Source organism: Halyomorpha halys, unplaced genomic scaffold (assembly GCF_000696795.3).
Source record: "Halyomorpha halys isolate HHAL.00 unplaced genomic scaffold, Hhal_1.1 Scaffold594.1, whole genome shotgun sequence".
NCBI classification, from domain to species: domain Eukaryota; kingdom Metazoa; phylum Arthropoda; class Insecta; order Hemiptera; family Pentatomidae; genus Halyomorpha; species Halyomorpha halys.
In genome coordinates this window covers 393,740-416,466 of record NW_027114174.1, presented here as the reverse complement: position 1 = coordinate 416,466, position 22,727 = coordinate 393,740, and the positions used below count along the sequence as shown (strand labels likewise).

The 22,727-nt window shown below is 31.2% G+C and overlaps 2 protein-coding genes across 4 annotated transcripts in view; one reads left to right on the top strand and one right to left on the bottom strand.

Annotated features, from left to right (window-relative positions):
- LOC106684578 (dynein regulatory complex protein 8) overlaps positions 1-8,906 on the bottom strand; it is a 21,843-nt gene extending 12,937 nt beyond the window's left edge. For both annotated transcript variants that reach the window (XM_014426737.2, XM_014426735.2), the window contains exons 1-4: positions 8,687-8,906; positions 8,502-8,615; positions 8,293-8,416; positions 4,127-4,337 (exon numbers count right to left, since the gene is read on the bottom strand). In XM_014426737.2, the coding sequence (XP_014282223.1) occupies positions 4,127-4,337; positions 8,293-8,416; positions 8,502-8,615; positions 8,687-8,774 (537 nt within the window). In that variant the 5' untranslated portion in view covers positions 8,775-8,906. The remainder of the gene's footprint in view (positions 1-4,126; positions 4,338-8,292; positions 8,417-8,501; positions 8,616-8,686) is intronic.
- Positions 8,907-8,956: 50 nt separating this feature from the next.
- Positions 8,957-22,727, top strand: part of LOC106684575 (heterogeneous nuclear ribonucleoprotein U-like protein 1) — a 28,856-nt gene continuing 15,085 nt past the window's right edge. For both annotated transcript variants that reach the window (XM_014426730.3, XM_014426729.3), the window contains exons 1-11: positions 8,957-9,236; positions 9,533-9,639; positions 10,214-10,489; positions 12,637-12,741; positions 16,567-16,676; positions 16,756-16,832; positions 17,691-17,833; positions 19,808-19,904; positions 19,985-20,097; positions 20,174-20,434; positions 21,517-21,639. In XM_014426730.3, coding sequence (XP_014282216.1) covers positions 9,107-9,236; positions 9,533-9,639; positions 10,214-10,489; positions 12,637-12,741; positions 16,567-16,676; positions 16,756-16,832; positions 17,691-17,833; positions 19,808-19,904; positions 19,985-20,097; positions 20,174-20,434; positions 21,517-21,639 — 1,542 coding nt within the window. In that variant the 5' untranslated portion in view covers positions 8,957-9,106. The remainder of the gene's footprint in view (positions 9,237-9,532; positions 9,640-10,213; positions 10,490-12,636; positions 12,742-16,566; positions 16,677-16,755; positions 16,833-17,690; positions 17,834-19,807; positions 19,905-19,984; positions 20,098-20,173; positions 20,435-21,516; positions 21,640-22,727) is intronic.

The following is a 22,727-nucleotide window of genomic DNA, read 5'->3' as shown; positions in this document are numbered from 1 at the left end:
TATATAAACATACATTCCTCAATCACTGGCTTTGTGAAGGATCTTCTTCATAAATTTAATCCACCGAACCACGAATTTATCTGAATACGAACTTGATGTTAACAACTTTCAAGATTTCAGAATTGATAGTTGGTCTATACCACGGTATTATTCATTAGCTTATTTTCGTGGTGGCATACGCCAGTAACTACGCATAAGCTCTTGATTCATGGTTCTGTAATTATCAACTATTACGTAATTACTATTTTTATCATTTTTGTTGAGGGTCAAGTGTAAATATAGATTTAAGGAAGCTTTAGAGAGTTTCACTCACAAAATGTTTATACATTTTGATAAACAAGAATTGCTAAATATGATAGCTTTAATATGATTTCCTCGGACGAGAAAGTTTTTTTTTTTAAATTAAATAATTACTAATCTGGATTATCTCTCTAGGAAGTCTGGTGAGTCAATATTTTATAATTTTTTGAGGTTTATTACTTCCATAATTTTCAATAAATTATTATTTATTTATTCATTAACATTGTACAACGTTTCGGGACCACCGTCCCATATTCATGCACTATAAAAACCTCATGATTTCATATGGGAAATCATGTCCTCCATTATTTTTGCATCTTCACTTCTCTGTGGCACAGCTATCATTCTCTTCTAAAGATTTATAAAATAAATAATTACATTTGGCTGGAGGCTGAATAATAGACATTTTGTTTGATGCATCTGATGAACTAGAATCGTTGATAAACGTTATCAATACAGGAAGCAAGCCGAGTCCTTCAATATCTTTTATTTTATGTTTCAGTCGCAAAGTACGGAAATATAAAATTCACAATTTGACAGAGACCAACTCTTAATAACTGATCGATGCTGATCCAGTTTCAATCCTTGCAAATGCCAAAGCGATTTTTATACACAGAGTGAACTAGTACTGGTAGGCCAAACTAAATTGCTAGTAACTATATTTAATAATTACATACATACTAAGTATGTATAGTAACTATATGTAATAACGACATACATGCTAAGTATGTATAGTAACTATTTGTAATAACGATATACATGCTAAGTATGTATAGTATACAGGTATTTATATATGCTAAGTATGTTCAATTGAAAGCAATCAAGTCAATGAGTTAGTTCATTATAGCTCATAAAACTCAATAATCTGGTTACAAAATTATCTGCCTTATTATGAAGCATGAAAGTTAAACAGATTATTTATTATCTTTAAGGGCTGAAACAGGCACTGTCGCTCGATAACAAACCAGAGTCGGAAATAAATAAAATAATATAGATCTGAAAATCTGTGCCTGGAGCTTCATCAACCTTATCCACTGGTTAAATAAAGAAAACGGCCTAATTTCAAACGATACTATCCGATGAGGACATGGAACTATCTAAAACGTGAAATTGGGGCATATTTAAATTGGAAGGACAGAAAGTAAGTAGTTGTTATGGTCCAAGAGCCCGAGAGGAGAAAAAATAAGTTATTTTATTTAACTAATGAAAAACTATAAATAGTTAAGAGTTAAAATCGATGAACCTGCCAACCACGGTAAGGGGGTTATACCATGCCATCATCGGTTCCAGGAGTTACATAAAGTTCATTTTTGTGTTCTTTCCAGTAAAGAAAAAGTAGTGCGTTATTTTCTGTTACAAAAAGTTTCAATTTTTACCTAGACTATACAAATAATACAGTAAATGTTGAACTTTTTAAGTGCTCAACACCTGAAATTTATTTTATTCCAGTAAAAGCTACAATTTCGGTCATTTTTCGTTGGGATCTTCATGTCTTTATAACTCCCAATAACACTAAAAAATTTCATAGCACATTATTTATAAGACTAAATGTTCTAAAATATAGGCTCTAACAGAGCTCTTTACATTCAACATTTGTCAAAGATACAGTTTTTCAAATTGCAACATTTTTCTAAATAACGAATAATGAATATATTGTGAATTAATTTTGAAGAATGTTATGAAAACTGCTGCTCCTACGAAGAGGAATGTTACAACTTACGTTATAGTACATTCAACTAGCTTGAATTTAAGTGCTATGATTTCTAGCCATTTATACGTCTAATAGTTCCTCAAATATAGTTTTTCATAAACCAAACTTTTTTTCCGAATAACAAGAAATTAACATGTCGAGAATTTATTTTAGTGAATATCATAGAAACTAATAGTCCTCCAGCTACCATTCCTCAATTAGTTTTCATCACATTTTCTAAATAAGTTGGTTTTTCAAAAACTGTACCTCGAGAACAATTGAATGTTAGCAGCTCTATTGGAACTCATATTTCAACAAATTTACTCTAAATGATATTCAATTGAGTTTTTAATGTTTGATAGTAGATAGTTTTAAAGATCTAGACCACAAATGAAAAATTAATTTTTTGTAGTGTTATTAAAAAGCCGCCATTTTTTATTCCCCCTATCGATTTTGACAGGTAATTATTTATAGTTTTCATTGAAGTAATAAAAATTGGGTTGAAATAACTTTTTTCTTTCCTCGGGCTCTTGGACCTTTTTTATAAATGGAGTGTACCTCGTCAGCGAGGGGTAGAAGTACAAGAGTCCAAGATGAGAAAAAAGGCAGTTGTTTCACCCCAATTTTTGATTACTTAATTGAAATCTAAGTATAATTACTAGCTAAACTGATGAGTCTGCCAAGTCAAGAGACAAGGGGAATAAAAAATGGCGGCTGTTTCAAAACGTTAAAAATAATTAATTTTTTATTCGGAGCTCTATATCTTTACAGCTACCAGCAACAATAGAAAATCTAAGAGAGCATCATTTAAAGTAGAGTAAATTTTGTAAAATTTAAGGCCTAATAGAGCTATTTACGTTAAATAGATATAGGTCTTTAAAAAGCAACATTTCATATGTTGTATGGAACGTACTGAAAGATCAGTAGTTAGTGAATTTATTTTGAAAATTCCATATCTCAAAAACCATTTGACGTACAGATGTCTATCAGTACTCAAATTAAAGCTAGTTTAATGAGCTATAAAGTAGTTTATAATGTTTATTTTCGTAGGAGTAGTAGTTTTCATGAAATTTCCTAAAAAAAATTGATTTATATTTGTTCAGACACATTTTCATTTGCCAAATTTATATTCATATGTGAATATCATAAAAACTACTACCCCTACAAAGATAAGTGTCTTAAACTACTTTATAGTAAGTTAAATTTCCTTTATTTGGAGTGTTGGCAGACATATGAGCATCTTATGGATCTAAAGATATATTTTTCAAAAATCCAACATTTAATAAGAACAGTTAGAAATTAACATTTTGTGAGTTTATTATGTCAAATATCATAAAAACTACTACTTCTGCAAAGATAAAAGTTATAAAATATTATATAGTAAATTTAACTAGCTTTAACTTGAGTACTGGCAGACATCTGTACGTTCAATGGTTTCTGAAATAAAGTTTTTCATAAATGAAACTTATTGTACGAACAACTATAAATCAATTTATTTTAGCAAATATCATGAAAACTACTATTCCTACGAACGTAAAGGTAATAAACTACTTTTTAGTACATTAAACTAGCTTTAATCTGAGTGCTAATAGACATTTGTACGTGGAATGGTTATTAAGATATAGATTCACTAACTGCTGATATTTCAGTACATTTTTATGAAATGTTGCTTTTTAAAAGGTTGTATCTCAAGAAATATTAGACGCAAATAGCTCTATTATGGCTCATATTTCAGAAAATTTATTCTTCTTTAAACAATGTTCTTTTAGATTTTCTAGTGTTGTTGGTAGTGTTTAAGATATAGAGCTCCGAATGAAAAATTAATGTTTATTTAAGGTTTTAAACAGCCGCCATTTTTTATTCCCTCTACCTAAACTTGTCAGACTCATCAGTTTTGACTAGTAATTATACATAGTTTTCAATCAAGTAATCAAATATTGAGGTGAGATAACTGCTTTCTTTTCTTCCTTCTTGTACTATAGGGAGAGGCAGCTGCACCTAGTTTTGAGCTCTTGTGTATCGTCGGAGTTTTTAAACATATTTAGAAATTTGAGCTCAATTATTGACTTGAGCCCGAGAAAACGAATATTAGTGGTATATTAAATAATAATAATAGTATTAAATGAAACTCTTTACCATTATTTGATTAATGTAGTACTCATAATTAACATGCCCTGAATTGGGGTCAACAGCCACCGTCATCATTTCATCTACTTCTTCTTTTGTAAATGGTTCTCCTTCTTCCATGATGATTTTTTCCATATAATCTTTAGTAATGAAACCTTTATTATCTTTGTCAATTGTTTGAAATGCTTTGAGTAATTCTTCGGCTGAAGCTGGTTGCATTCTAAATAATAAATATAACTTGTTAAAATCTTAATAAGATTAAACATTACTTACACTTAAAATCAAACAAACACAATGATGCTACGGTTTAAATTCTGTATGGGTAGTGGGATGTATTATATTTTTCAGGGATCCATCTCCTTATTTTCCATCACATTGAAACAAGGGTTTAGGAACGGAGGGGCAAAAGGGGCATTGGTCATTAACAGTGGAACTAATTTCTGAGTTTTGTTCACAGTGGAGCTATAGAAGACTCTCCTTACTTTTTAAACGAATAAACCTGTTTTAGTGAAAGTGTTTAAAAACTTTATACACAAAATATGTTTTATCAATGCATATATTATAAGGAGAGCAGTAATATAATGACAATATTAATACAAAAAAGACGACTATAGCATTAGTTGTGCATGAAGATGGGGTAATGGTCCCGAAATGTTTTCATTAAATAAAAAATATTCTTAATAAAGAATAATTTCACTATACCCACCTCTATCTCTCTCGTTTTATCTTTTTCATTGTTTTTTTTATTATATATTTTGATGGTTTATTATACCGTGATTATCTATTATAGTGATGATCTATTTAAATTATGTAAAATTACATTTTATATTTTTAAAAAGTAATATTTATAATAGCTGGATTGCGGTTTATTATATATTTATTTATGGTTCCATATAAAATTTGAGATATCAAAAAATGGTTGTTCTATGTTAAGCTACTTCCCAAAGGAACCAAAGGGTCCCAACCAAGATTTCGCCCAGCACCCACCGCCTTGCTAACTCACTGCATTGCAACATGAATGGACCGAACTTTCAAATATTTATCAAACTTTTTAATATGCCTTCAAAATGTTCTTGTGGCTGATTTCGGTCAGATTAAAAAAGTATAGCATCCATTTCTAAGCTATTTAAACAGAGTCAGTCTGCATTTTCTAATTAATGTTCACCATCTACGTGTTTAGTTTTGGTGTAAATATGAAAAATCTGACTCACAAGTGTAAGCTGCGCACGTGAGATCTCCCATAGGATAACACTTTTTTTGGTGATACTAGATCGAAAATATCAGACACCAATCCAATGGTTCTTGCCATTATGTTCTAGAAACCGAGAAAAACAATACCTTTTTCGTTTTCGATTTTTTTAAAAGGTTTTCTCTAACATTTCTATTTGTTTATTTAGCGATTGATTTCGTCATCATAATAAAGTATTTATAATTTAATAAAATTATATTTTATTCTAATACTTTTTGAAAATTGTTTCAATGTAAAGTGTCTATTTTTACATTTACTATATTTCAAAATCTGTTGAAATAATAATCAAAACAAATAATAATTTGAAACTGAGTTAGTCAAATGTGAGTTTGACCTTCGACAGTTGACTTCTCCCGTCCTCCAAGTGTTAACACAAATAATGGGGTGTATAAAAAAAAATTGACCTTTTTATCAAATTCAATATTTAAAAGGACTGTAAATATTTTAATCATATTTAATATTTTCACACTTAATAAGTCCTTTAGAGCATTCTCTAAGCTTGTTTAATCTCATTTTACATCTTCCAAAAAAGCCTCAGCTTAGTTATTTGTTTCAAGAAGAAATATGACAGTGCCCTACGAAATTCTCGTAATTTTAAGGCATTACTGGGGGCAAAATTCACAGCCGCTGATGCAACTCGTGAAATTATTAAGTATGAACTGAAAGGTGTCCTTGACCAGCGCACTGCGCGACATTGGTTTGAAAAAAATAGCAGTAGAGATACGACGAAGGGCTCCGTGTGACCATTAATGGATATAGATGAGGCTCTGCAGAAAGCTATTGAGTCAAATCCGTCCACAAGTACTCGCTAACTTGCTAGGGTTGTGGTGTGTTGAAAGATACTGTTAGTCGCCATCTACTCTCCATGGAGAAAGTAAAAAAGAGCAATAGACTGGTCCCTCATGAACTTACACCCCAGCAATCTGTTAAGAAGTTATAAATTTGTGAAAATTTATTGAAAAACCCTCTGGTGTGAGATTTTACCGGAAGATTGTCACCTATGGTAAAAAGTGGGTTTACTGGCGAAATCTGAATACCGGTGAGCAATGGTTAGATCGCGGTCAAACTGTTTTTCCGGTTGCTGCAATGGGGCAATTTGAAAAAAAATCCATGCTTCCTGTTTTTTTTTTAATTTTGAAGGTGTTATTCATCACGAATTTGTTCGTGATGGATGCTCTATGAATTCTGAACACTACTGTAAACAAATGGAAAGATTGTACGCGAAGTTGTCAGAGCATTATCCTCCTTTGATCAACCAAAAAGGAGCTTTATTCCAACAAGATAATGCTCGTTCTCATACATCCCGTTGAACCAAAGAAAAGTTTAAAGAACTTCATGGGTTCGAACTCCTTCCTCATCCACCATTTAGTCCAGACCTCATACCATCGGATTACTACTTGTTTTGATTCATGGCACATTTCCTTCAAGGGAAAAAAATTGATAATTTTGCGAAAGTTGAAATTGCGGTCCAAGAGTTCCCATTCATCCCAAAGAATGGTATCAGCGTAGGATCGATAAATTGGCTAACAGATGGCTAATGACGGTAGATAACAATGGACAATACTTTGAGTATTAATTGTTTTATATCAAAGGAATAACAATAAAAATATTCGGATGAAAAACGGTAATTTTTTTTTTTATACAACTCATTATTTTGTCTTACCTCATCTACAATCAGCTTTATTTTCTTTCACGGCCTATTGATTTTTATCATACTGCTGGCTTACTTTAGGGATCTGGATAATGTGTACTACAGGTGGAATTTGTACCGATAGTAAAAGAAGACAAGAGGATTCATTCGTACTTGAGCGGTCTTCAAAAGTACAAAATAAGATTTTATCAGATAAATAAAGTGTAATTGATTTGGTACCGCAATTTATCCCACAAATAGGACTAAACGGAGAAAATTTAATTTTTCACAGTTATGCAGGATGCTTCAGGGTTAGGTTCCCCAATTAAAATATGAATTGAGGATTTAAAAACAAGAAGAATAGTGTTGTAATTGGAGGATTAAAATAAATCCAAACAAATCCCATCAAATCACCTTTACCCTTCGTCGTAAACCTACCGACTGCCCTACAGTCTCCTTTAATAATTTTCATCTTACCCCTGTCGAACAGATCCGCTACCTTGGACTACATCTGGACAAACGACTAACCTGGAATCCTCACACAAGACTGAAAAGACAGGAAACTGCACGTCGATTTCGACTTTTACAGCACTTACTGGACAAACGGTCTAAACTTCCAACTCATTACAAAAGACTGATGACTGTAATAAGGCCAATCTGGAAATACGGAGTTGAGCTTTGGGGCTCCACTAAACCTTCGAATTCCTCTCGTATCCAATCATTGCAATCCAAAATCCTCAATGCTCCTTACTTTGTCACAAATAAAATCATACATAAAGACCCGAATCATTCCTTCCATTATAAACTTGCTAGCCACCCAAACCAACTAGTTTCTAACCTTGCTTCCTCTTCCATTCCTGACAATCAACCGAGGCGCCTGAAAAGAAGATGGCCACGAGACCTCTAATGTAAAACGTCATTAGAGTGCTACCTTTGTAAGGAACTAATAATTAAGGGCACCCACTTTATGAAGCTGGGCGGAACTCTGGCTCCATGAAAATATTTATTTTTTCAATTTATTTTTAAATATTTAGTTGAAATCTTGTACCTTCAACCTCCCCTCATTTAATATAACATAATACCAACATTAGCCTTAAAAAATACAAACTTCTAAAATGTTTTGAAAATTTGTGAAATCAATCCTAAGGAATCCGGTGATTCCAAAAACTTCAATTCCTAATGAATGTTATGCACCATGTTTTACGACCGACCGCCTCAAATGTTTGAACATCCCAAACTGATTCTTCATAAAATAACATCTAATCTACACATAAATATTAAAATTTATCACCTTACTTGTATTCTGATATCTCAGCAGCGACATATGGAAGAAATTTGAACAAATGGACACTCCCAGATGTTTCTTGGTCTTCAACATTTACAATAATTTCTTGAATTTCCGCCTCAGTTGGCACACAGCCTATTAAGAAGAATTCAACAATGCATAAAGAGTAATAATTATTGATAATAAAAACGTTTTGTTTTATAGTTCATAACTGAATTACCCAGTGATCTTATGATGGTACCTACTTCTCTGATATCCACAGTTTTGTTACCTGCATGATCAAATACTTCAAATGCTTCTACTATTTTTTTCTCCAGATCATTCGTTATTAGTGCTGTACAAAGGTAAAAGAAAGAAAGTTTTATTTTTTAATTTTAAATTCAAACACAAGGGGTAATTTATTACCTTCAATATCTTGAAGTTTTGGTGGAGCTGCTTTTCCTCCTGGTGGAGCTTTTTTTGGGCTTTGGCCTGCTGCTTCTGCTGTCTTCATTTCATTTAAATTTCAATAGATAGGGAAATATATAATTACTTTGTTATGTGTCTATGAAGAGCTTGTTTGATGTCAAGGCAACGAGATATCAAAGAATAAATTTAGTTTGAATAAAGCGCCAGCGGTTTACTCACCAATCAAGTAGGCTTTGGAATAGTTCTGTGGCCTGCTGGCGGCGTTAGGTTTGGCTAGTGTTTGCATGTATGGTTTGTTTTGGTTTGTGTTGTGCCGGGCACCTTGAAAGTATTTGTTTTCTGTTTAAGTCCAGTCGGAATTGTGAATTGTCTTTATCGTGCAAAACGTTTAGTTTAAAATAGTTTGCTACTTTAGCAATGAATCCTTCGAAGCTCAAAGTTGTTGAACTTAGAGCCGAATTAGCATCCCGTGGGTTAGATACTAAGGGCAATAAAGCTGCTCTTGTCGAAAGACTTCAAGAAGCTCTTGATAAGGAAACAGGAGGAGGTAATTATTTTGACTTCGCGTATGAATGTTTTTTATTTTGAGTTCAGTGTTATCAAAGTTTGTGTAAGCTAGCGTTAGTTAGGTGTTTGAATACGGAGGTAGTAGCTTCTTGCCGCCATTTTGGTGTAGCGTTCGACGGGGAATTGATTAGTCCCTACACGAAGCCAAATAGTCGGCTTCAGTTCAATTTTTTTTTCCATTTTCACATAATTTAAGTCATTTCAATACATTTTCCTCAGAAACATTCTAAATTATTACTATTAAATGTCAGTTTTTCTATATATATCTTCTTATAGTACCTTCAGAAAAAACTCCTGACAATGGAAACGCTTCAGAAATTGATACTTCAGAAAATGATCTGAATGAGACTGTCCAAGAAACAGAAGAGAGCTTGTCTGGAAAGGTATGTGTGTTCTTGTTTAATATATGTTATAGTAAATGAAAATCAGATTATACTTCAGTATATATCCATACCCTGTTTGCATATCAAATTTATTCAAGCCACTTTTCCATCTTATTTTGAGCATTTGTGTTCTAACAGTAATAGTACATTTATCTGTATCATTACACTTTTAAAGATTGTGTTTCTATATTAGTTACATCATACTTAATGATTTATGAACTTATTATTGTTAATTGATTTATCATTTATGTTGATTTTTATTCAGAGTAAATATAGTTATGTTATTATTTGTTTGTGTATAAATAACATATTTTGATAGATTTTAAACATTTGGTTGTAATGTGTTATTATAACTTGATTTCTTAATGATTTTGTTTGTGTTGCTGATATTTTTTTAGCTTGGTAATTTGCATAACATTAAGTCAGTTTAGTAGTTAAATTTTATTTGTTTCTAGTGACTAATTTATTTTCTAATTATAATCGAGTTTTTAACATTTTTGTTTAATTTCGGGTTGTATCTTAAGTTATACCTCCTGAAAGTCTATTTGTATTTATGAGATTATCCAAATTCTAGGAAATAGAGCAATCAGATCAACCTGAAGAGTCTTCTGAGGGTGATAGTAAACAACTTACCAGAAGTGACGAAACTCAGCTTGAGAACTGCCAGGAATCGTCTGAGAATTGCAATCCTGAAACTGAGGAACACAATCCTGAGACAGAGAATCTAAATCCTGAAACCAAGGATCAAAATCCTGCAACCAAGGATCACAACTCTGAAACAGAGGAAAACAAATTGGATTCTAGTGCTAATTTGGCTGAGCAAGAACTCTTAAGTGGTGATCAAAATAAAGTAATTATTTCATATATAATTAAAAACATTAATGGTTGAATTAATTGGTGGCACTGAAGTAAATAGAATAATTTACCAATGTTGGCTTTTACTCCTAAGTAGAAAACTTTAAAAATTTAATAGTATCAATTGGCCTTATGTATGTAGGTACACAAGCAGAAAAATTTATGTATTCTCTAATGTTTGTCTAACAAATAGTATCATGATATCTCCTTTGTAATTATTTACTCCGGATAGCTGGGTTATAATTGTCTAATATCAAAAAATAGTCACCTACAAATACACTTACGGGCTCAACCTACTTTCAATTAAGTTTTAAAATCTGCTTACCTTAGTGTAGGTTGTGTTTCTGGATAGGTCAGGGTTAATACTTTGAAATTTGTCTTGGTTAAATGGAAAGTATTACTTGAGTGCTGCCCATAAACTCAACCTAAACAGTTTTACTATATCATTTGTGCATAATAGAACTCATATATTAACAGATTTGATGGCAGATCCCTATGGGAAGTTAAATTGAAAAAAAAATTGATTATCAATAATGCAAATTTGCTAACATTTTCTGTTTTACTATCGGATTTTTTATGGGAATCCTTCGTTGGGGATGTCATTGTCTTATGTAATTATGCTGGAGAAAAACTAGATGGAAAGAGGTTACTTAGTCTACTGAGCTGCCATAAGAAACTTATTTCACTGTTACTAAAAACCAGAAAAAAAAAATAGTGGATTAGGGTGTCAATCAAATCTTATTCGCCCTAATTTAGGCCATCAGAAACCTGGTTAAAAGTAGATGTTGAAAAACTAGAAATGGTTTCAATATGTCCATTTGGCCTCATGTAACAGTATCCCAAGTTTACACCCATCAAACTTGAACACATAGGTACAGGATGGTGAGGAACTGCTAAATTCAGTCTTTTTCAAGGTATTGGCATATAACCTTTTAATGGTACACCCTTTTACCAAAAAATTCAGTAGTTACTTTAAAAGGTCAGTGTCGTGGAAAGGGCTGTTCTAAGTAAATAATCTTTTGAATAAAAGTTGTTCAGGACTAAGCTTCGAGTTATTAGTGAATTGAGAACCTTAAATTTACTATCTACATACTATTCCAAAACCTTATGCGACTCATCCACTCACTGACAGGTAGCGAGTTACACTATCTCTCACTCACTCATCTCTACAAATTCTAACCTATTCCCAGTTAAGAATAGGAGCTTTGAAGTATGCAAACTTATGACTTGTAGCCCATAACCGACATGGAAATTCCAAAAAGTAAAATTTTTTGTGAGGTGTTGATAGTTGACTGTAGATTAATATGTTGAGAAGATCGTCGGGTGGAGCAGGCAGCATATAACTCACAAATAAATAAAATATTTATTCGCGCTAACGTTTCGACCTGAATTTCAGGTCAAAACCAGGAGTTTAGGCAGAGGTTCTGACTAGACAGTTTTGTCTAAACGTTAGTATGAATAAATATTTTTTGTTCTATTTCCTGGCCCGACCATCTCTATATAAAATTTTTAATATTTAGCTTTCCTAAAAAAAAAATTTAGCTTAGATATTTAAGACATTCGGTCTTATAACATGGTATCTGCGAAAATGAAATATTTTCCAATGTTAAACTGTTATTAAATACAATGGTTTTGGCATCATTCAATTATTACTTATCATAACTTAATATTAAACCTTTGTACTTGAGGGCTCCATAGGGGAGCCATTTAAAATTTGTATTCAAACTCGAGAGCTCCACTATGGAGACGATGCAAATAATTTTCAGTCCATAACATGAGGAAAAAACAAATCGTAAAAACTATTGTTTATAAGATATTTCGCTTTTAGTGACAAATAATGGTTGCGGATTATTATGCTGGGAACATAAATGAAAATAAAACTTTTGAGTGCAAAGGGTTAACATTGTTCTGTTAAGAATAAAAATTTCCTTAATATTATTCCACCAATTTATAAAATCAGGCATTAAAAAGTCTGTGATACCAAAAACTTTAATTCATAAAACATTTCTATTACCATGTTTTACAACCAATTTGTAAGTACTCACTTATTTTATTATTATTTTATACTCACTTATTTGTATATCTGTCAGCTTTTTACTTTGATTTTAACTTCATTACTGGCCTATTTTATTTTTCAAATAGGAAAGTGAAGATTGTGAGATGGCAGAAACTAATGGAGCTTCAGTTAAAAAGGAAGGCTTTGAGAATGAGCCCGAAGAACATGATGTCAAGATGGACCATGATAGTGTATGTATAGAAATAAAAATACATCTTTTTATTATTTCACTTTCTTCATTTTCTAATTATTTTAAGGACTTAACTGGGCTTTTCTAGATGTTAAAAAACTTGACACTTGGATTATTTTTGGGCCTAGAAGTATTAGTTATAAGCTTTTGTATTTTGAGTTCTTATATTAGAATCCTATATAAAATATAATAAAATCACTAGGCGTGCTCTGTATTTGGGAGTCTAGATGCTTACCATGTACATTTCCGCTCATATCATGTTGTCCAGCAATATTACATAAAATAGTTTAAGGATTTGAAGAGCTGTGATCTGACTGAACTTCTAGTCACTTTTCGACAAATTATTGGAATAAATTTTATATACTAAATTGCAACCATGAGGTGTTGTATTTTTTTCAGCTTCAGATAAAATTTACACTTAAGAATGAATTTGAACGATTATCTGATTAGTATGACTGTTTTAAATGAAAAATGTTAACGGTAGTAACCTTATAGCTTCTTACACTAGAGCCTCAATGCATTGCCTGCTAAATAATGAAATGAATGCAACTGGAAAATAGAGCACAAACATAATAATTTCAAGTGCAAATAAATCAAATTGACATATTGGAATGAATTTCACCAGTTTTGTTCACTAACTAGCGTTATTTATTTAAATAAATTATATATTTTGAATAATTATTTCTAGTTTTAATTAATCACATATTGGAATCAACTTTACCACAATTTTGTTCATGTAATTACATGGGGCATTCACAAGGTGCATTCAAGAATTGTGTCAGACCAAAAATGTATGCAAAATTTTACATTACATGGTACATTCAAGACTTATGTCAGACCAAAAATGTATGTAACATTTTACATTACATGGTGCATTCAAGACTTATGTCAGACCAAAAATGTATGCAACATTTTGGCTGCCTGGAATTGTGTCAAATCGTTTCTTTTTCAGGTTAACTTGATTCAAAGAAACAAAAAGAAAAGTCGCTGGGATCTAGGTCTGGTCGGGGCTGGGACAGTATTACCCCTTTGAACTCGTCTAAAATTTGAGAGGGTGCATTCTCATGGTCTTGAAATCAATTGTCTTTGATCTCCAGGCAGATTCAATCCTTCAAACTGCACAGCACTTCAATGTAAAGCTGACCTGTGACAGCCTGTTTGGTAGGAACACTTTGTGGTTCACTCCTTTGCTGTTTACTCAGGAAAAATAGTTTTAAAGTTTTAGAGATGGTTGCAGCCATAACTGAATTAAGAAAAACTAGATGGAGGGAGGGGTGATTTGACATGATTCCATCATCAGCTTAGACAAGGTCCCTTCTAAACCTTTCATGCAAAGTTCCAGAGATTCTATAAACTATGTGAAAAACATTGCCAGCAGTGTGTTCAAGTCCAAGGGTCATGTATTGAACACTAAGTTTGCTGTACAAAAATGTTAAATACATTTTTTAATTCTCTTAAATTTGTTACAGTTATGTAAATTCTACGGGAATTAAATTATTCCAACATTAATTTTTTAAAAGTGTAGCTTCATACTCACTACATGTACTGTCAACTATCATGCTCAGCTTAGTATGAAAATACTGTCAGAGTAAATATTGTTAAAAGGCAATTCATATATTTTGCACCATGGTGTAGTTATTAGGACAGTTAACTATGACAGTTGCTACTATGGTTATGAACTGTTTCTGTATATCTCCAGTATAAAAAGCTTTTAAAGATTAGATCTGAAATAATTATTTTTTTTTTAAATGTATTTAATAAATTTAAAAAATAGTGTAAATGTAATTAGCAGATAAATATTTCCAAAATATATCGTTTTATTTTAACGAAAGATTATTGAATGAATGAATATTTACCTAATAAATGCAGATAGTTAAGTAATAAATGGAATATGGTCCAGGTGCGTTCAAATAAAACTCAAATAGTTATAACTAGACGAGTTCTTTATTAATGATTAAAATTTTACTACCTAATATTCTTTCTCAGTACCTAAGTAATAGAAATCCAGTGTTGCTCGATATAGAACTAAAATTCGACCAATGCAACACACCGCTAATCCAAACACTTGATTTGCCATATTTCCGAAAATAATAAAATGACGTGTTGCCATCATACAATCAGATATCTGAGAATTAAGAAATAAATTAATAAATTGCTGTATATTCTGGGAAATTACAATATCAATAATAGCTCTGCACACTGTGGGGCAGTAGTGTCATGTAGGACCTATTTACTCAGCGAGCTCTCAATTCTTTTAATGGGCAAGAAATTCAAAATTTTTTAAAATAAAGTAACACCAGGTGGGGCAACCACAAAAGACCGGTGGGCTGTAGGTTGAGTATAGCTGGTATACAGTGTACTAGGCTTAATTTTTCTTCTATTTTTAGAAAATATACTGTTTAAGTAGCTATTTCCCTTATTAAATTCTCTGCTGAGCCATTCAGATATGTATTTTATATTAAAGTTTCATATAATCCTCTCTTTTTGTACAAAAATAGTGATATTGAAGATGAGCCTGATGCTAGCGTCAACAACCTATCTGGTAATCAACTCTTAGCAAATTGTTGGAGGAATTAAAAGATACTGAGCTTTATTGTTCTGGTACAATTCAAAAGAAACATAGTCAAACATTTATCAGTTAATGGTGATGAATTTGGAAAAAATATTATGTCCAAGTAACTGATAAGTAATTCATCGGTATGAATAGTTATATATAAAAATAAAGAGGTATTAATTGTTGATAGTGATTGATATAAGGAGAAGATGGTCAGGGGTGTGATCAACAAGGATGCACAAATAAATAAGTTTTATATATGTATATATAGTTGACCATAAAGATTTAAATATAAGTAAGTTTTGTTTATTTGTGTATCTTTCCCAATCCCCACTCCCAACCATTTTCTCATATATCAAAATAATAACAGTGTGACAATGGTTTACTTAGGATGGAAGTTTACCCATACAATGAGCCATGAGATCAAGTGTTTCAAGAAGAAAGAAAATTTTAGTTCCCCAGCCTAATATAATTAAATGTAGACCAGCTACAATTCATTTCTTGTGAATTTGTTGCTTATTTTATCATTAGTGATGCTCACTTATTTGATGCAATATGAAAAGTCAAACATTTTAGGTCACCTAGATTTCATACAAACCTCTAAAAAAAAAATTCCAAATAATAAAAGACTTTGAGAAAGAGCCATTATATTAAAACGTGAATGCAACACAAATTGTTTACCATTTTGATTATACTTCTGACATTAGATTCAGGCATATTAATTGTATAAATTTTTATTTTTTCCTTAAATTAGTTTTACTAAATATTAATAAATTTATCTGTACCCTTACAGTTCCACTACTCTAATTTTTGGATAGGTATGATATACCCAAGTGGTGATTTTGAGCTCAAATTTTTGAATTATGTTTTATTTAGAGTAATAAAGTATTGTACCGAGTTTCAATTAAAAATAAAAATTTTTAAAAAGTTTTGATATATATATATATATATTTGATACCTGACAGAAGTGCTGTAAGGTACTCTTAAAAGAACATTCACAATCTAAAAGAAGTTAATGTTCAAAAGGATTTGATCTGTTTAATGAAACAGAATTCAAGAAGTTTGACAAGGTCAACAACGGAATGTTTGATAAGGTCTATTTTTACTTTTACCTTCATGTGAAACAACAAAGTAATAGTTGTATTTAAATATATTTAATAGTTGTATCTGAAATAACTAAATTTAATGAATGTTAAAATAGTTCATTAATCATCAGATTTTGTCATGTTAATTTTTATTCCTAATTAGTAAAGTTTTTTTTTTTTTTTTAAGGATAAAGTAAAAATCAAGACTGAACCAATGGATGTTAAGGAAGAGCGAGATAGTCGGGACAACGAGAGACAAGATCGTAAGAGGAAACGCTCTCCTAGCCCACACCGAAAGTACGATATGCAGTTTTCATTTATGAGTTCAGCATAGTATTTTTTTACTTCCATATAATAATTTATATTTTCTCTTTAGGGATTGGAATAGTGTCAAAGTCAGTGCCAAAGATGATGAGCCAGTACTAAATGAAAATGATATTGTTCTCAGTTGGTGTAAGTATTTATGTAGTAGTTAGATTAAAATATTTCTAGGGTTTTTATACTTAGTAGACCTGGATACATTCACACACTATTGCTTGTTTTAGCTAATTTTACAACGTATCTCAATATAAGTTAATATTTTTTTTAGACTGCTCTGCTCACTGTTAGTAAATGATTTCAAAGTATGATAAGTCTGCTTCTTACGGGATTTTGGAGCAGAGCGGGAAGGGGGGAAGGTTTCCTCTTATTATTTTAGGTCTTATAAATGATTGTGAGGTTTTATAGCTGTTATCACATAACAGGTTTTAACTTTTGTTACTGAATAACATATTTTATTGTTATATTATAATTTATGGCAGAATGTATAAACAATTTAGGTCATTCACACATTACATAATTGTTTATCTTCTATCGCAGTTAATTACCTGATTTTTAAAAATATCTTATTCTATTTTAGCTCATTAATTTTGAGATTTGTAACTTAATTCTCTAGATCAGTGGTTCCTTTTTTTTTTTTTTTTTTTTTTTTTTTTTTTTTTTTCAGCAGAACCCTTCTGGTACTAGTAGGTAAATGGCTCAACTCCTACATTATCATTTGATACAAATAGAGAGTCCAATGCCATCTTTTTTCATTCTGTTAAAGCTAAGAAAGTCTAGGATAACTACCCCAAACCTTTGCAAAATTAAAGAGAATCTGAAATGTTTAAGTTCTGTTTTAAGTTGACATCTAATGACCCTTTCCTAAATTATTTTGCAGAACCTCGGTTGGTAATCACTGCTTTAGTTCAACTAAAATCTAGTTTCCCTTATTTTAATTTATGATTATAATAGTTATGTTTACAATTTATCCTTTTTATTTATGTATTGTAGATGATTCTGACCTCAACTTATTGATTGACAAAGAAAAAATGTTGAAGGCTTCTCCTTTGAGTGATGCTGGTTTTGGCTATATTTGGGCTGGAGTTCGAGGTACATATGGATATACTAAGGGTCATCTTGTTTACCAGGTTAAGGTATGTAAAAATGTTCATTCAACATCATAATTATGTTGAGACAGCAAATATATGTGTTAATAATTTGTATGTGATTGATCGCCATCCAGCATTATGCATTATGTACTTGATAACGGTATTAGTTAATGGGTCTTGAGTAAGAAATAACTATTGAGGTGATGGTTCTTTCTTAATTTATTACTACTATATCTAGCAAATTATTTTTTCATTTGTTAAAACAAATTTATATTGGTATCCATACATATTTGACTTTTAATTTATTCTTCATTGATATCACATCTTTAAATTAATACTTTTTGAAATTATATAGCTTACAGGTATGTGGTAATAACATGAGAATTCACACTTTGTGCGGGCGACCTAGCATACACAACTATTTTGCGGACGACCTAGCATACACAACTATTTTGCGTATCAGGGGAATGGAATATACAACATATATGTCTAGACTTTTAAATGGGTATCAATACCTACAATACCCATGTGTTGATTCTAATTGAGCCTTGTCAAAATTCCACATAAACTGACTTTGTATTAGATCTTTATATATTGAGGATTCACAGGTCTTGGAGTATGCAGTTGGTTTCTAAAACATTTGAACTGTGTATACTTTCTTAAGTTGCCTTGCATGGAATATTATTAAAAAAAAAATAAGATATCTGTTTAAAATAGTTATATTTCGATGTAAAATATGACCAATAATTTTAAGATATAGTCATTTCTATCTTAATCCTGGCTGAAACACTGTCTGGCAAAAACCAAAACACTTTTTTAAGCACCACACCTGACAATGTAGGAGAAATCGCTTAAAAAGAAAATTGGAATACAGTGTATTGACAATAATATTGGCAATGTGGACTTCAATATCAGCTTTTTTGTCTATTGAAACTCATTTAGATCCAGACCTTGTTTAATAAAAATATATAATCGAGACCCTAGGAATCCTGCTTTAAAACTGTGAATATCTTTTGGCTCTTAAGTAGAACTTAACTAGAAATCACATTACTCTGAGTAAAAGTGATAGGGGAAGTAATAATGTGTTTTTAAATAATAACATTAAAGGAAGTTTCTACTAACTAGGTTTCAATTTTTAAATAAATAATTGTGGGAACGAAAGTAGCTATGAGGAGTGAGCCTAGCACCATGCTAAGTCGTTAGGCTACAATAAATAGCCAATTGACAACTAACATATTAAAGACATTTTAGTTTCCATTGTACCCATCCTCATTTAAGTTCTCATATAACATAAATGGAGTTAAATTTGTAAATTGTTATTGCTTTGAATTGATCTCGAATTTGGTAAATCTTAAGAAGTAGATTGGTACATATTGATATCTTTATCAATACAAAATATATATTTACATGAAAATCCTAATCCTAGTAATAACTAACAGGCATATTAAAACTGGATAGCTTAACTGTGATTAAAGATACGAGATTTTGTTGAGGAACCATAGTGGCCATCGATACCTAGTGTAGGATTCATAACCCTTAGATTTGTTACTTTTTGGCTGTACAGTAGTATAAATCCTGTTAAATGACTTTTGGGTATGCAGGAGGCTTCTTGTAGTGCCACTACATTGATCAGGCTAATTTTGTGAAAATGGTCCTGTTGAATCAATTTAATGGCATCATTAAAACAGCTGCCATTTTCATCAAATTGTTTATTGTTATTAGATCCTGTGGAAATCCAAATGAAAATCCACACTCAAATAATTATAGAACAGAAATTTGTTTATAAAAAAAAAACTATGATTTTGTTGAAAATGCATCTGGCATACAACTTTCAAGATATACCAATAATTTTTCACTAAACCATTGTTGGATTAAATACTTCATCTAAGAGAGAAAATCGGAAGATCAGTAAAACATCTAGTATGAACTATCCATAAACTTTGTTTTCTAATTTTTATTTTGCATTATTCAATAATTTTTCATTTAAATTGAAAACTAAGCAATTATTTTTATTTATAGTTAACTGAATTTTGTGATATTTCCCATCTGGAAAGAGAACCTAACCCCAATGTTCTGCGTGTTGGCTGGTCAGCGTTGGGAACTTCTATGCAATTAGGTAAGTAAGAATTTAATTTCACTTGAGTTGAAAGATTCTCATATATAGTACATTATTGTAAAATCTCTTTATCGCTATAGGTGAGGAACCTTTGTCTTACGGATATGGTGGAACTGGGAAAGTTTCTGTCAACTGCAAGTTCCTTGACTATGGTAGTACTTTTGGTCTTAATGATGTTGTAACATCCTATCTTGTGAGTACTTTAGTTATTGATAAACCTAGTTTTATTTGTTTATAAACTAGAGTTAATATATATTTTTTTATTTCAGGATTTCAATGAAGATGCTATAATTATTAGCTATGCAGTGAATGATAATTTCCTTGGCGAAGCCTTTAGGCTCCATGAGAATGATATTAAGGGAAGAGCTCTTGCACCACATCTCTTGACCAAGAATGTTAGGTTTGAGGTGAACTTTGGGCAAGTTGAACCTTGGTTTCCCATCAAGAATGGCTACACCTTTATTAACCAGATCCCTGTAGATGAGTGTGTTGCAGGGCCACGAAAACCTGAAAAAAAATCTGATTGTGAGGTAGATTTTTTAATTTCTTTTAATCCATCAGATTTAGATTTATTCAATGTATGATCATTATATTTATTAACTTAATATTAATGTTAGCTTATTGATAACTAGCAAGGGGAGGCTTCAGATGAGGGAATGTCGATTTCAGTGAAAATGGTTGGTGTTACTAAGTTGAAATATATTAGACATATGTCCGAGGGCTCGCCCTACCTGCTAGGAAAAAAGAATTTTTTGTTTTCTTGGAATTTTTTTATTATTGTATTAATTGTTCTATGTGTATTTAATAATTATTATGTACTAATCAATTTGTTTTTTCATGCGCAATAAGAAGAAAAGATCGTTGATTGTGATTGAAAATGATATTCGTCAGTGGCTTTCCTCAATTCACTTCAAAGATTTCTTTAACAAAATAAAAACTTTATTATTCAATATTTCCTTATGATTCGTTAACCATCGACATCAGTTACTGCTACCCCTATAGCTTGATCGCAAGAATATGACAGCGGAGAAATGAGATCAGTCCACAAGAGGGGGAAGTAACTAATTTCCCTCTCAATGACTATAATAAAGTTACCTTCAGGAGAGGCTGTTAGTTTCAGCATGGCATAAGTTTGCCCTCGGCCTGCCATATTCTTGGAGTCCAGCTATAGAATCATATTAATATTGACTGGTCAATTATTCTTTTCTTGTTATTGAACTTGAACTCTCAAGGACTGAGCATTTGACGGATTGTGTAAATGTCTACAAATGGTGACTTCTGTTTATGTTCTGTGTTGACTGTAACAATCTATTTTAATGTGTTTCTATGAAAAGATATTTCACCACTTGTGTTGGAGGCCTCATTGAACATCCAACAGTGGCCATTTTATTTAAAGTATATTTCAGGAAATTTTCTTTAAATTAAATGCTTATATTTATATTATTAATATTTTTCAATTTTATAAATTGATTGGTCAGGTATGTCTTATTCATTCACTTGAGTTAACTAAGCTCATTTCTAAGATTACTGATTTTTTTCTAATTAATTGCTAATCATATTATTTGGCTTGAATATTATATCATAACATTTTAAATTATTTAATTTGTTGCAGATGATAATGATGTGTGGTCTCCCTGGCTGTGGAAAGACTTACTGGGCGAACAAACACTGCGCTGCCAATCCTGATAAACTATACAATGTCCTTGGTACCAATGCTCTCATTGATAAGATGAAGGTAATACTTTGCACCCTTAAATTAGGTTATCTATTGCTAGGCAAGAAAAGTTATAGTCCTCTTATTATTTGATCTTGCAGTCAACTATAGCTATAACAGATGCTTCATTTAGTGATTTATCAATATTAGAATTTAACAGTCATCATTACATTTATTTCTTGATCTACGACCATTCGGGCTCACAACGATAAAATAAATACATGTATATGTAGTTGACCGTAAAAATTTAAATATTTGAAGATTATCAGGGTTGAGGTCAAAAAAAGAACAAATAGTTTAGAACTATTTGTTCTTTTTTTGACCATAACCCTGACCATCTTCAAATATTTTAATAGATAAAATAAATATTTTTTTTAGTTTTTTGTCATCAGTTGCATGCTACATGCTACTGGTGTAAAACAAATTGATGTTATGAACTTCATCAGCTAGTATCCAGTGTGTTTTTGAGTTCAGTATACTCGCAGTTTAAATTTCAACTTCAGTTAAGGACTTATGAATCTTATATCCAAATATAATATATTCTGTAACTTTTGCTCTATACATTTAACCAGAGCTGGGAAAATATTAATTATAAATAAAACTATAAATTGTCATGGGTTGAATTCTTAGTTATTAATAGTTTAATTTATAAATAATTTAGTGTTAAATTTTTGTCTGACTTATGGCCAAGATGGATAAATGGAACCCCGTCATATTTTGAGAACCTGACAGCTTGTATTGACAAGACGTCATAAATACCCCTACTATAGATTATTTTATAATAATAATAGGGTATTGGTTTGGGGGTTACTATTCAGAAAACTAATCGTTTCTGTTTTAATTAATATAGATACCAATTGTTTCTGTTTTAATTAATATAGATACCAATCGTTTCTGTTTTAATTAATATAGATACAGGATGAATTTTTAGTTTTAAAAACTAAAGATTTTTAATCTGTGTCAATAGCAGGAAAACGCTAGCCATCATAAATGTTTCATGAAACGAATATGGTCCGGGTGCGGTCAAAAAAACTCAAATAGTAGAAATATACTATTTTAATGAGCCAACGTTTCGCCCCACGTTGCAGGGCTTCTTCAGGGCTAAAAAA